At 45.7% G+C, this 15,499-nt stretch overlaps 1 protein-coding gene across 2 annotated transcripts in view; it reads left to right on the top strand.

Moving 5' to 3' along the window:
• MDN1 (midasin AAA ATPase 1) overlaps positions 1-15,499 on the top strand; it is a 943,760-nt gene that overhangs the window by 683,281 nt on the left and 244,980 nt on the right. For both annotated transcript variants that reach the window (XM_033936734.1, XM_033936735.1), the window contains exon 67: positions 6,097-6,192. In XM_033936734.1, the coding sequence (XP_033792625.1) occupies positions 6,097-6,192 (96 nt within the window). The remainder of the gene's footprint in view (positions 1-6,096; positions 6,193-15,499) is intronic.

Here is a 15,499-nt window from a genome sequence, read left to right as displayed (position 1 = left end):
AAGAAATGTAAGGTCATGCACCTCAGCCGCAGAAATCCGTGCAGAACTTACACCTTAAATGGTGAGACCTTAGCTAGGACTTAACAGAATGAGATTTAGAAGTGACCATCAGTGCAGACATGAAAACTGCCAATCAAGTGGAGAAGGCTTCATCTAAGGCAAGACAGATGTTGGGTTGTATCCACAGAAGTTTCATCAGCTGGAAGCCTGAAGTCATGATGCCATTGTACAGAACCATGGTGAGACCTCATCTGGAATACTGTGTGCAATTCTGGAAGCCACATTACCGTAAAGATGTGCTGAGAGTAGAGTCGGTTCAACGGATGGCCACCAGGATGGTCTCGGGGCTCAAGGATCTCTCATACGAAGAGAGACTAACCAATTTACGGCTGTATTCTCTTGAACATAGGAAGAGGGGAGACATGATTGAGACGTTTAAATATATCACCGGATGTATCGAGGTGGAGGAAGATATTTTCTTTCTCAAGGGACCCTCGGCCACAAGAGGGCATCCGCTCAAACTCAGGGGCGGGAAATTTCATGGCGACACCAGGAAGTATTTCTTCACCGAAAGAGTGGTTGATCATTGGAACGAGCTTCCGGTGCAGGTAATTGAGGCCAACAGCGTGCAAGATTTTAAGAGTAAATGGGAAGCCCATGTGGGATCCCTAAGAGGGTAGAGTTAAGGAGATGGGTCATTAGGAGCAGGATCTCTAGGAGAGAAGACTAAGGGGGAGGGTCAGCAGAGTGGGCAGACTTGATGGGCTATGGCCCTTATCTGCCATCATTTTTCTAGGTTTAAGTTGGTGGAACTGGACGGGTATTCTAATTCATTCTATAAACAGTTTTGAGATATCTTGGCCCCTTTGCTGGTTCAAGTTGCAAATGGGGTGCATGGGAGCTTTCCCCTACCTCCATCAATGGGTGAAACGGGTATCTCTGTGTTGCTTAAACTTGGGAGGGATCCTTTGGGGTGCAGAGCATATCGCCCAATTTCGCTTTTGAACACTGATGCAAAAATTTTAGCGACGGTCTTGGCTCTTCGTCTGGGAAAAATTTTGCCCACTTTAGTTCATATGGATCAGTCGGGCTTCATTCAGCAGCGAAAGTGGTAAAGACCCTCCTTTTCAACTAAAGTTCAACCACAGTCTACGACTCCCCCCCCTAAAGCCCCTCCCCTCTACCCTCTCCTCTTCATTCTAAACTTCTACTTAAATTACTGTATAGTCCACTCTTAACCTGTACTTAATTACTATATAATCCTTGTATTTAAACTACTGTACTTAAATTACTGTATAGTCCTTGTATTTAAACTACTATATAGTCTTAGTATTGTCTAAATGTACTCTACTGTGAATGTTTGCTTGTAGACCGTTCTGACCTAATGGGAGGACGGGATATAAATCTAAATCAGGGGTGTCCAACCTTTTAGCTTCCCTGGGCCGCATTGGCCGAAAAAAATGTTTCTGGGGCCGCGCAAACACTGCAGCAAGACAGAGGAGGGGGCCAGCAAGATGGTAAACACCTGGGGGCAGCAGAGGAAAACACTGCATCATCCTCGATCAAGGCCACACAAAATACTTCATGGGGCCGCAGGTTGGACACCCCTGATCTAAATAAATAAATTACATAACATAACTTTATTCTTCTATACCGCCACAATCAAATGACTTCTAGACGGTTTACACCGAAGAGAGCTGGACAATCAGCGAATTACAATATGCAAATTATAAAAGTACAACATATTACTCAAGAATAGACATAATAAAATTGTTAGATTTAGTGTAGCTTCTGTTTAGGAGATAAATCTATCAAACAATGCAGGTTTAATTTCTTTCCTAAAGGCGCCGTAGGTCATTACATCTTTTGTGGGCAGCACAGCAGGCCCCTGACAAGGTGGCCTTTCTGGCCATTGATGCCGAGAAGGCTTTCGATCAAGTTGGTTGGGAGTTTTTATGGCAGGTGATGGAGAGGACAGGTTTAGGTGCTTCCTTTCTCACTTGGTTGCAGTCGTTCTATACAGCTCCCCGGGAGACTATTCGTATTAATGGGGGCTACACAGAATTTTTTCCTATTGCCCGGGGAACACGTCAGGGCTGTCCCTTATCCCCCCTCTTATTTGCTATCTCAATGGAGCCCCTGGCTACTCACATTCGGGAGCGGGGGGTTTAGTTTGGAGACCTGGAGCATCGCATTGCTTTATTTGCAGATGATGTTTTATTATATGTTCAGGATCCGGAGACCTCCCTCCCTATTTTAATGGAGCTTTTTTCTGTGTTTGGTGAGGTGTCAGGGATCACTGTCAACATGGATAAATCTGAGCTGTTGGGAGTCACTTTGAGGATGATGTTCATCGATTATCAGAGACGTATCCATTCTGTTGGGCGTCGGGAGCGATTAAGTATTTGGGAATACATATATCTAGCGATCTCTCTCATCTATATGATTTGAACTATGCTAAAATTGTTCAGCAGATTAGGGGGGATCTTCAGCGATGGCATGGGTTGTGGTTGTCCTGGTGAGGCAGAATAGCTGTTATAAAAATGAATATTTTGCCCCGCTTACTGTTTTTATTCCAAACTCTACCGATCCCGGTCCCTTCCTCAGTTTTGAAACAATTGCATGCCTTGTTCTTTAAGTTTATTTGGCATGGGAAGCCTCCTTGGCTTTCTCGGCAGCGTTTGTGTTCATCCTGGTCATGTAGGGGAAGGGTTCTGCCCAATTTGTTTTGGTATTTTCGGGCCGCACAGTTGCGATTTTTGTTAGATTGGGAGATAGCTGAAGTGAAGATTGTGGTACGGATGGAGCAGCATTTCGTGGGACCTCATAGACAGAATTTTTGGCTTTGGTCATCCTCTCCTGAATGAGTATTATTCGGAGGTCAGAGCAATCCCTTCTTGAAGCATCTTTTGCGATTGTGGTGTGAGATGCGCCGGAGATGGGGAGAAGGGTTGGTCCCTTCTATCTTGGGTGCGATACGTGATGAGCCTTAGTTCCCTGTAGGCCGAGAGAGTCAGGCTTTTTTGCATTGGGAAGGCTCTGGTTTAACCACTTTTGGGGATGTTCTGTATAGGGGGGTCCTGGTGTCCTTTGAAGCTTTTCAGACCAGTTGTGATCTGTCTAGGGGTGGACTTCCTGGCCTAATTGCAAATTCAGCATTTTATTCACTCTCGGGGATGGGATGGGATCTTCCACCCATTTAGAACAGTTATGGATTACTCTTTGGGGTTTGCTTAGGCCCATTTCGGCACTCTGCCAATATTTTAGAGGTTTGTCTTCTTTTCAGCCCCCATATAAAACGGCTTGGGAACAAGACTTGGGGTGTTCATTTACAGAACGGGAATGGTCCCAGATATGTATTGAGGTGGGTAAAGCTTCCTCCTGTGTTCTTATTCAGAAAAATGCTTATAAAGTGTTTACCAGATAGTATTTTACTCCTACTCGTTTGCATAAGATGTATCCTGGGGCCTCTGCTACTTGTTCGAGATGTGGGGTGGACTTGGGTACCTTCTTCCATGTTTGGTGGAACTGTAAGATCTTGAAACCTTTTTGGACAGGGTGGTGGGTTGCCTGTCTCAATTGTTGCAAATTCTTATCCCTTTTACACCACAGGGCTGTTTATTGGGTCTTCATAATGTGTGCTTGCATGCCTGGCAAACTAAGCTTCGCCGGTGGGGCCTGGCAGCAGCCAAATGCTTGATTGCAGGCCATTGGAAGCGGTCAGGACCACCCACTTTCTTGGATTGGTGTTTGAAGCTTCAAATTATGAGCGCCATGGAGCTTTCTATTGCAAAAAGACATGATTATAATTTTTCCTATACCCGGACTTGGTCTATGATTATGGACAAAGTGAACTCTTTGACTTAAGTTTACTGCTGGGGGAGATTAGGGGGAATCGCTTTATAGGGACGACTTCCTGAAGGAACAACAGGAAGTTGTCTTATGCTGTGTTTTTGTTCAAATGACTTGGGGTGTGGGGTGCAGTTTTAGAATGGGTATCTGGTTTATTGTTCTTCAGTTCGGAGATGCATTTTATATATTTTGGGATGGCAGACATTTTTATGGTGTTGTGCATTGCATTTCTGTTCGAGCTGATATCCAATTTTGCTGTTTTGTATTTCATTTATAATCTTCAATAAAACATTTAAAATTTAAAAAAAGAATGGAAAATGGTATCAAGAGAATATATTTAATAGGGAGGAAGCAGAATAATGGAGATGAGAGAAGTAGAGAATAGGAATAGGCTGAGAGAACTGATTAAACAAGACCCAACAGAAGCAAAGCACGGAGTATGGCAACTTTTTTAAAAAGGTCTCAAGAAGAAAAGAGAAGAGGAAAAAAGTCCAAGAAACTGAACAAGGAGAGAATAAATAGAGCCAGAATAAAAGCCTGTGGGTGATACTGTGCCCACATCAACCAACAATTACAAAGATGATGACCGTTTCAGAACAAAATGACCCAGATATTCAATGCTGGGCCTAATCCAAGTACTGTCATTAAATATCTGGGTCTTCTGCAGCTTCTGAGGCCCAGATAATTGACCTTTTGCTGGCCTAACTTTATCCAGGCATTAACCCAGTTAAGAACATAAGAATTGCCACTGCTGGGTCAGACCAGTGGTCCATTGTGCCCAGCAGTCCGCTCCCGCGGCAGCCCTTAGGTCAAAGGCCAGTGCCCTAACCGAGACTAGCCGTACCTGCGTACGTTCTGGTTCAGCAGGAACTTGTTTAACTTTGTCTTGAATCCCTGGAGGATGTTTTCCCTTATAACAGCCTCCGGAAGAGCGTTCCAGTTTTCTACCACTCTCTGGGTGAAGAACTTCCTTATATTTGAACGGAATCTATCCCCTTTTAACTTTAGCGAGTGCCCTCTCATTCGTTCTGCCTTGGAGAGGGTGAACAACCTGTCTCTATCTACTAAGTCTATTCCCTTCATTATCTTGAATGTTTCAATCATGTCCCCTCTCAGTCTTCTCTTTTCAAGAGAGAAGAGGCCAAGTTTCTCTAATCTTTCACTGTACTGCAACTCCTCGAGCCCCTTAACCATTTTAGTCGCTCTTTTCTGGACCCTTTTGAGTAGTACCGCGTCCTTCATGTACGACGACCAGTGCTGGACGCAGTATTCCAGGTGAGGGCATACCATGGCTCAGTACAGCAGCATGATAACCTTCTCCAATCTGTTTGTGATCCCCTTCTTAATCATTCCCAGCATTCTGTTTGCCCTTTTCGCAGCCGCCACAACTTGTTGACTTGTCGATCAGTACTCCCAAGTCCTTTTCTTGGGGGTGTCTTTCCGAGTACCACACCGGACATCCTGTATTCGTGTATAAGATTTTTGTTACCGACATGCATCACCTTATACTTAATCCACTTTAAACCTCATTTGCCATGTCGCGACCCATTTCTCGAACGTATTTGTCACGTTTCAGGTCTTCGCAATTCTTCTTCGTCTTCACTACTCTGAATAACTTCGTATCGTCCGCAAATTTAATCACCTCGCTCGTCGTACCAATTTCCAGGTCAAACTAAAAACCACTGCTAACCAGATTAAGTCCTGGCACCTCCACTGGCCTACCCTGGCACTTTCTCTAGGGAGTTTGCTCACAATGATAAAAGCCCTTCACAACACTATATAGGGATGAAGTGAAAAATAAATAGATAAAAAAATCCTCACTATAAAAATCAAAAAGTGGTAACATATACAACACTCAGTACGTGGGCTTGACGTGCCACTGGGGCTTGTGCACATCTGAGAAACTAAAAGCTATGCCGTCAGTAGTTTTACTACCAGCAGGGCCTCCCAAGGTGGACAGGTTTCAGTAAAGATGTCAGACTAACGATGTACCACCCATGTGGGCAGCAGCAGATGGGCAGTGTTGGAGGTAGAGGATTGTGCTTGATGAAAGAATTGGGTTCAGTTCTCCCTGTGACTTGAGCAAGTGACCTAGTCCTCCATTTCTTTTAATCTATAAAACTTAGTCTGTGAGTTCACTGAAGAATGAAAGAGAACCTGTACAGTATATAATATGTAAACTGCACAGAAAAAGCAGCATATCAAATGCATTGCCATCACTCTTACTGTATGCTTTTTTCACAGCTTTTGGTTGTGATGGACAGGATCAGGAGCTTCCCACTTTCCAGCCCCCTCGCCAAGTTCCTTAATGGCTTAGAGATTCTGCTAGCAAAGTCTCAGGTAAGGAAGAAAGAGTGCTGTGTTCTCCCCAGAAATTTTTTCCAGCCGGGTGGGGCGGGACGGGGAAATTTGGTGATGGGGAAAATTAAGGGCTCCTTTTCCTAAGCTCCAATAGCGTTTTTAGCGTGTGCAGAATTGCCGCGCTACATGGCTAGAACTAATGCCAGCTCAATGCTGGCATTATCGTCTAGCACATTCGGCAATTCTGCGCGAGCTAAGCGCGTGGTAAAACCGCTAGCGCAACTTAGTAAAAGGAGCCCTAAATGTGTACTATTTGTATTAGTTAATTATTATTAGTTATTTTCCAATGCTCAATATGGCAGCCTTTCTTAAGGTTTGACACTTGTTCCATAATTTTTTATTAAATTTAAGAAGTATCCAATTCTAGAAGTGAATAATTAGATATCTGCCCTCTTTCAAATGGTATAGAGCAGCGTCTCTCAAACTTTTTTAACTCCGGCACACTAAACGGAGCAAATGATTTTTGTGGCACACTAAATGCAGCAAATAGTTTTCATGGCTGGAAAAAGTTTCTGGGGAGAACACTGTTGCCGTTAGTTTTCAAGGTCCAATCACGTCAAAGAATGATGCTTATCTGGGCAGTTGTATAATAAAAAGAATGGATAAGATAACATGAGAAGTGAAATTGTCATGAATCAGAGGGATACATACCCTGTAGGTCCTAAAAGCAGGCTTGTGGATTAGATATAAACTATGAAGGCAGTGGTGTACCTAGCATATGTGACATCCGAGGCCTGTCATTTTTTGACACCCCCCCATCTGTATGAAAAATATGATTTTTATTAACAATCCACACATCACACAAGAGTGTACCTAGGAAAAGGCAGCATCTTACATACTGCAGTGAGCAGTACATCAATACACCCATTGTAAAACTAAACAAGCCAGACTAGTACAGATCAATCCTACACAGTCAATCCTAACTGAAAACCATGTCTTTCGAACACACAGAACACAGAAAACACCTTCGCCTAGTATGGAATATGTAATCACAAACTAACCCCTCTCCCTTTTACAAAACTATAATGTGGTTTTTAGCCATGGTGGTAACAGCTCAGACTTTCATAGAATTCTGAGCAATTACCACCATGGCCGGTGCTAAAAAAATGCTCTACAGTTTTGTAAAAGGGGGGATAAAATAGAAAAACATAGACAGACAAAGGTTAAATTGAACCACCAAGAAGCTGGATTCTGTATACAATGCAACACCACAGAAACAACGATGCATCTCCCCTAAAGCAAAAAAATAAATATAATTTTTTTCTACATTGTCTTCTCTGGTTTCTGCTTTCCTCATAGTCTTGTCACTCTTTTCCTTTCATCCACTGTCTACCCCTTCTATATGGCATCTTCTCTCCTTGTATTCCCCTTCCATCTCTCCCTTCACCCCTATTATTCTGGCATCCATCTTCTTCCCTTCCCTCCTCCAATGGTCTGGCATCTCTCTTCTGGCATTTCATTCTCTTATTTCCCTTCCCCCCACTTCCATCAGCATCTGCCCCCTTTCTTTCCCTCCAACCCAATTCCATCCAGTATTCTTCCCCCTTATGTCTCTCTCTCCTTTCCCTGCACACCAATTCCATCAGCATCTGCCCCCTTTCTCTCCCTCCACCACCATTCCATACCACCCTGACCCCCTTTTTCTCCCTCTACCACCCTTCTATGCTCCTCTCTCCCTCCAAACCAGCAAGGTCCCATGATGACTGCTTCTGTTGCCTCTGCCTCTGGAAGATGTAAGTGATGTTGGAGGGGAGGGGGTGGGCCGGCAGACGCAGAGAGTTGCAGCAAGGTTCCGCAATGACTGCAGCTGCCAGTCCACCCCTTCCGACGCCACTTACGTCTTCCGGAAGCAGAGGCGGCAAATGCAGTCATCGCAGGACCTTCCTGCACTTCAGTGTGACTGCCAACTCTGCTTCAGAATAAGTACGGCAGCCGCGCTGAGGTGCAGGTGCCATTTAGAGCAGCTCGGAAGGTTCTGGATTCAGCCGGCTGTGTACCCCCCTAAGGCTGGCACCCGGGGCGTTCTGCCACTGTATGAGGAGACAAAAAATAATAAAAAGAATGGATAACTTGACCGATTTAGACATGTCATACAATTATAACCACAAAAATATGTCATAAAATGTAATTCTAAATTCAAAAGACTCCAGACGAAAAGCAGACTATAGAAAGGAAACCAGAAAAGACCGGATAGATGAAAAGTGAAACCTGGGAAAGATCTAAATTATTGTTCAAATGAGCTTCTATTAAAACCAAAGAATAAAGCCACAGCATTCGGGAAAGTAAAAAAGGGAGAGTAAAATGGACTTAACGAAAAGGTCTCTGCACTGATGAGATAAACTCGTACGCAGAATAAATTTGAACACGCGACAGTGGGACTATGATATTTGATCTGTTGAAAGAGGTGCCAAAAAAGTGTCGGCAGTGGATTGAATTCACACTTATAGGGGAGGGGCATCGGGCTGTTAAAAAAGGCTGCTTTAATAAATAAATGAAAATACTGGTGAAAAACTAAATAAAAAAACAAAACCATGATAAAATGCCGAACCTGACTGCACGTGGTAGTGATAGTAGCATAAGGCACCCGTAGTACTGTTAGTGCCAGAGCTGCTTAGAATAAAGAACCGTGCTGTACATGAGGAGAAAAAAAAGAAAGAATGAAGTGATAAGATGTAAAGTGCTGGCCCCTCACTGCACCACTTGATAAAACTAAGGAGCGATGTTCTAGAGCAGGGGTGCCCACACTTTTTGGGCTTGCGAGCTACTTTTAAAATGACCAAGTCAAAATGATCTACCAACAATAAAATTTTTAAAAAAACACAAAGCACACTGTACGCATAGAAAATGTTAATTATCATTCCTATTCCAGGGTTTTTCAAAGAGGTCAAAGCAGATGACTCTATGCACTGTCACCTCAGTAACAACCATACAAAAATAAACAAATATACCCCCCTCCCTTTTTACTAAACCACAATAGCAATTTTTAGCGCAGGGAGCTGCGCTGAATGCCCAGCGCTGCTCTCGACGCTCATAGGCTCCCTGCGCTAAAAACCTCTATTGCGGTTTAGTAAAAGGGGACCTTAGTGTAAAATATAGACAGCAGATATAAATTCAGACACATTTTGATCACTAAATTTAAAATAAAATAATTTTTCCTACCTTATCTGGTGATTTCATGAGTCTCTGATTGCACTTTCTTCTTACTGTGCATCCAATCTTTCTTCCCTTCTTTTAGCCTGTATGCTTCCTCTCCTCCAGACCTCATTCCCTCCCTCAACTTTTCCTTCCTCTCTCCCTGCCCTTTCTTTCTCTCTGCCTCCCTTTCTTTTTTTCTGTTTCTCTTCTTTCCTTCTGTCTCCCTGCCTGCCCTTTTTCTTTCTTTCTCCCTGCCCTCCCCCAAGCCACTGCCACTGCCATCGGGGACCAGGACCCAAACCGCTACCAATAACAGGCCCCAAACCGCCACCAATAACAGGCCCGAAAGCTGACTTCGCCCCAAGCTCTCCCTGCTTCGACCGACCAGCATTCCTCTCCCCGACGTCAATTCTGCCGTCGGGGAGAGGAAGGCTGATCGGCCCAAGATTGCGATCGACCTATTGGGAGAAATGCTGCCGGGTCCTGCCTTCGCGGAAACAGAAAGTAGGCAGGACCCGGCAGCAAAATGAGCAAATTCTTCACTAACCTGTCTCCCATCTTAGCCCGTAGCGAATGCTTGCTTCAGGGCTCTCAACATGTGCGTGCCGGCTTCCCTTCTCACCCCCGGACATAAATTCCGGTTTCGGAGGGAAGAGAAGGGAAGCTGGCACGCACACATTAGAGCCCCAGAGCATAAGTTCGCTATGGGCTGAAATCTCCAAGCCGGGTTTTTTGGTTTTGTTTTTTTTTTAATGTTCAGCAGCGACGGCAGCAGCAGATGATAGCCGGGCGCTCGTCTAAATTAACTGGGCGGACGCCCAGTTAAAAGGCCCTAGGGAGAACCCTAGAGTGGGAAGGAAAACTGAACCTTTCTTGGGCACTTACCTGCAAGTTAAGTGTCAAAAGCAATTTTACAACCAGGCTCCTCGGCAGAAAAAGTATGGAAGTATATTTATTATGTACTATTAGGACAATAACATGTGCCTTTACAAAATTACCCCATGGAAGAGCCATAAACTATGGCATTTTCCTGATGTTAGTAAAGAACTTGGTATAGGCATAAGTCCTTTATGGGTCAAAATGTCCTCATGTATTTCAAAACGTGTAGTAAAATGTTGTCCTATGCATTTGAAGCAATTTCTGAATAATACATTTGTGTGTGTCTAGGTGACTTTGGGGTGAATTTATGTAAAGCAGTAGATTAGGCCTATTAACTTATTGATTTACTAGCTTTATAGCCCATTACATTAACGGGTGCTAGAATATATGTGTGTGTGTCTGTCTATATTTCATTGTCTCTCTGTCTCCTTAGCCACTTTCTGTATTTCTGTCTTTCTTTCTTTTGGCTGTCCACCCACCACCCCTTCACTGCTCCCCTTATCCAGCAGCAGTCCTCCCTTTATTTTACCTCCCCCCTGTCCATCAACACCTCTTCCTGCTCCCCCTGTCCATCAGTAGGCCTTCCTTCCTTTTTTGTTTTACTTCCCCCCTGTCCATCAGCACCTCTTCCTGCTCCCCCTGTCCAGCAGGCCTCCCTTCCTTTTTTCCCCCTCTCTTCCTACTCCCCCTGTCCAGCATCACGCCCTTTCCCTCTCTCACAATACCTAAACAGTTTACAATACTTTCACAATGAAAAAAAAAGCCAATGCTTAAAAGAAACAAAAAAAGTAATATTGAATAAAATAAATTTTAATTAAAATGATTGGGGGTTGACAAATTGAAAAGTACTAACTGGAACAGTGGGAGAAGGGGGGACAGGGGAGTGAAAAATACATTGAGATTGAAAATTTTAAAAAGTGGGGGCCGGGAAGGAGAATACAGTAAGATGGCTTCTAAGGAAGTGTTTGCCATTCTCTGCTGGTTAGGTCTCATCTCAAGCGTTGTAAGTATCCTTAAAGAAGGTGGTTTTTACTGTTAAATTGTTTGGCCCCTTGCAGCCGCGCAGCGGCTCCTCCCGCACAGAGAGGGGAGGAGGGCCCTCCCTTCCTCAGCCCTGTGCGCCTTCAGCTGGCCACGGCTTCACACCAGCGAGAGCTCATTCTTCCAGTGCAGGAAAAAGAACCTTTTTGGAAGCGGGCTCCGCCGAGAGCCATAGCGGCCTGCAACCGGCGACAGCCGCCGCTGTCGACATCCGCCTTGGGGGAATGGGGCAAATCAGGGCAGTAGCAGGCCGCGAAGCAGCGTGTTTAGAGTGCTGCAGCCCTTGCTGGAGTAAGGACGTTTGTCGGGGCTGGAAGAGAAGAGGAGCGGCAGCAAGGGTCTAAGGGAGCCGAAGGGAGGGTCGGATGGGAGGCTGAACGGGGGTTCGGGTGTGCCAGGGAGAGGAGCGAAGAAGACGCCGACAACCAGCCAGAGAGATTCACATGCATGCGCACTCCTACCTGAGGTGCCCTACATATCACGGAAAACGGACGCACGCAGTGGGAGTGCGCATGCGCGGCTTACCATTTTATTATATTAGATGTGTTTTTAACAAGTGCTTTCATTAGATTCTGAAGGATCCTGTATTGGGGCTAAAAGAGGATTTTGAAAATTCTTGATATTTCTTTCTGTTAAGATTTTCCTGCAGTATTCAACCATATTTGCCGCTACAGATATTGGGGGAGGTTTTTTCAGCGGGTTTTTCTTATGTTTTGGAGGGAAACTCCGCCATTTTACCTGTGGTCTCAGGTGTCCCCCCCCCCCCCTCCTGTTTTAGAAAGGCAGGTGCAGTCCATGGCTTGCCTTTATCCCATTCCTGATGTGGATAAGGAAACCTTCAAGTCTCCCATGGTTGATGCTGTGGTTTTGGCCATTGCTCGCCGGCATACGGTGCCAGTGGAAGGCGGTTCGGCCTTAAGAGATCCACAGGACTGCAGGATGGAGTCTCTCCTTAAACAGAATTTTGATGTGGCGGCCTTGGCTGTCTTGATGGTGATTTGCGATGGTCTGGTGGCCAGGGCCCGTTTCCGGAAGTCCGAGTGTGTTCTTGATTGGGAGTGTGCTGATTGGTCTTTGGTGGATCTCAGGAGCTGGCTTAGATCGAGCTTAGTGCTTCTTATCTTTTTGATGCCATGTATGATTTGTTGCGGGTGTCAGCCAAGTCTATGGCCCTCGGATGGCTACGCAGCGTACCTTCTGGCTTTGTGGTTGGTTGGTAGATGCGGCCTCTAAGTCGAAACTCAGTAAATTTCCTTTTCAGGATTCCTTCCTCTTTGGTGAGGAGTTGGACAAGCTTGTTCAACCCTTGAGTGACTCCAATGACTCCAAGGTGCCTCGGCTTCCGGAGGACAAGCCTTGTTCGGCATCTCGGGGAGGCTCCAGCTATGGGCATCTGTGTGAGTTTCATAGGTATTGTACTAGCCGGAGTTTGGCTGCCTTCCCTTCCAGAGGATGCTTCTTTCAGCACATGTAGTCCTTCCGTGGAGCCCGCTGGGGGGGGGGGGTGTTGTGACTCCTCTGGGGCCTTTACCTCTGCCCACCAGGCCAATGACTGCGTTCAGGTCCTTCCCCTAGTTCTGGTGAGAGCTTGTTTACCAGAGTTTTACCGGGGTAAACCGAGATCACGATGGATCAGTGGGTTCTGGAAGTGATTTGGGGTGGCTATGTCCTCGAGTTCAACCAGTCCTTGCCAGATCTTTTTCTCTCTTCCCCTTGTCAGTCCGCTTGGAAGAAACAGGCATTTCATCAGACTCTTTGGAGGTTAGTGGAGTGAAGTCCTTTCAGGAGAGCTCACGAGTCACAGCTCGGGTTGTGGAATTGCTGCAGTCACTGGGCTGGGTTATCAACCTTGGAATTTTCTTTGACATCAGTCTGTGGAGGGTCTTCCTTCCCGAGAGCCAAGTGCTGAAGTTGCAGTCACAGATTCGCTCTCTGATGAATTTTCATTACCCTCAGGCACAGGACTTTCTTCAAGTCTTGGGGTTGATGGTGGCCTCTTTGAGGTGGGCTCGGGCTCTCATGTGCCCCTTTTAGCATGCTCCTCTTCAGTGGTGGTCCCTGCAGATTTACGTACTGGTCTCTCAGGTACCTCTTCACAGGTTGGTTCATCACAGCATGCGCTGGTGGCTTCAGTCTTCAATTTCAAGGTTCAAGGAGTGAGTCTGGATCAGCCTTAGTGGATGGCACTTCTCACGGATGCCAGTGTCTCGGACACTCAGCTCAGGGCAGCTGGTTGCTGGTGGAGGCTTCATGCTTGATCAGTGTTCTAGAGACCAGAGCCATTCGTTTAGTGCTGGAGACCTTCCAGTCATTGCTGTTGGGCAAAGCTGTGAGAGTTCTCTCCAACAATGCCATGGCAGTGGCTTATGTCAGTCGTCAGAGGAAAACCAAGAGTATTCTCATGGTGCAGGAAGCAGCCCTTCTCATGGAGTGGGCGGAGGCTCACCTTTTGGACATCTTGGTGTCCCATATTGCGGGAGTGGAGAATGTTCAGGCGGACTTCCTCATGTGCTTGATCCCGGTGAGTGGTGTCTTGGGCCTTCAAGTTGATTGCTCAGGCATAGGGGTCATCTGATCATGGACCTCATGGCTACAAATATCAATGCCAAGGCATGGAGGTTCTTCAGTCGGTGCAGTGATCTCCAAGCAGAGGGGCTGGATGCTCTGGTGAAGGTTTGGCCAACAGACGACATGCTTGTATGCCTTTCCTCTGTGGCCACTGGTGAGTAGAGTTCTTCTTTGCATTACACAACACGCAGACCGAGTGATCTTGGTGATTCTGGATTGGCCCAGGCATCCTTGGTACATGGATCTGATTTGCCTTCTCGTGCCAGATCTGCTTCCTCTGCCCCTCTCAAATGATTTTTCTCTCAGGGTCTCATTCCCATGTTCGATCCAAGTCCCTTTTGTCTTGAGGCTTGGTTCTTGAAAGAGATCGCCTAAGCAAGAAAGGATATTCAGATAAGGTAGTTTCTATTCTTTTGAGTTCTCATCGGTTTTCTATTTCCAGGGCTTATATGCGCATTTGGCGCCTTTTCGAGAATTGGTATTCCGATCGGGCGATCGTCCCCCTGCGGGTGTCCCTACAGCACATCATAGACTTTATGCAAGATGGCCTGGAGCATGTCTTTGCCTGGTCCTCCCTGAGGTTTCAGGTGGCGACCTTGACCTCCTTTAGCGGTCTTTGTGAGGTTGTCGGTTGTCATCTCTTAAGTGCAGTGAAGTTGATTCGACCTCCAGTTCGCTCTTCAGTTCCAGATTGGGATTTCAATCTGTTTCTTTCATTGTTGATTCATCCACCCTTTGAACTTCTTGGCTTCTGCATTCCAAAGGACCTTACTTTGAAGACAGTTTTTCTGGTAGCCATTTCCTCAGCTCGATGCATGTCAGTTTTTCAAGCTTTTTCTTATCATGCTCCCTTCTCGAAAGAACGTGTGGTGCTGAGGCTGGTTTCTTCTTAGTCGTTTCCCCTTTTTTATGTGAATCAGACAGTTGCCCTTTCAGTTTTGGGTAGCTGGAAGGGTACTTTGGAGCAGACAGTTGCACAAGTTGGATGTCCACAGAGTCCTCTGTAAGTTTGTAAACAGGATTCAGGAGTTCAGGCGATCTGATCGTCTTTTTGTTCTCCTGGTGGGCAATCGTAAGGAGGAAGGTGCCTCTAGGGCTTCAATTGCCCGCTGGATCAAGGAGATTATAGTTTCATCGTACCACCTTCAGCAGAAACTGGTTCCAGATTTTCTCAAAGCTCATTCCACTCGGGGGCTGGCGACTTCCTGGGCTGAATCCTCTCTTGTCCCTAGTAAGTCAGTATTCTTTTGTGCATCACTACCGAGTCAACATTCAGGTGTGTCGGGACGCTGTCTTTGGTGTGCGCATTCTTGTGGTGGCCCTTTGGGGGTCCCACCTGTGATGGGTACTGCTTTGGTACGTCCCATCCTTCTGTACCCGTCTGGAGGGAAGATAAAGAAGGAGAAATTAGGTTCTTACCTGCTAATTTTTTTCTTTTAGTCCCTCCAGACCTCTTGTGTTTTTTCCTCAGCTTATTCGCAAAGAGTTGTTTTTCCTGCAATATCTTTTCTTGGTTTGTTTTTGGAGAGTATAATAGCAGCGGCATAATAGCAGTGGTATAATAGCGGTATAATAGCAGCGGCATCTGGTTTGTCTGGTTTAGCTGACGAACTGTGGGGACACTTTGAAGGGGTTTTTTGGTTTGTTTGTTTTTTTGTTCTAG

The sequence above is a fragment of the Geotrypetes seraphini genome, chromosome 3 (genome assembly GCF_902459505.1).
Source record: "Geotrypetes seraphini chromosome 3, aGeoSer1.1, whole genome shotgun sequence".
NCBI lineage: Eukaryota > Metazoa > Chordata > Amphibia > Gymnophiona > Dermophiidae > Geotrypetes > Geotrypetes seraphini.
Note: the sequence above shows the minus strand (reverse complement) of the source record. Positions and strands in the feature narration are given on the sequence as shown.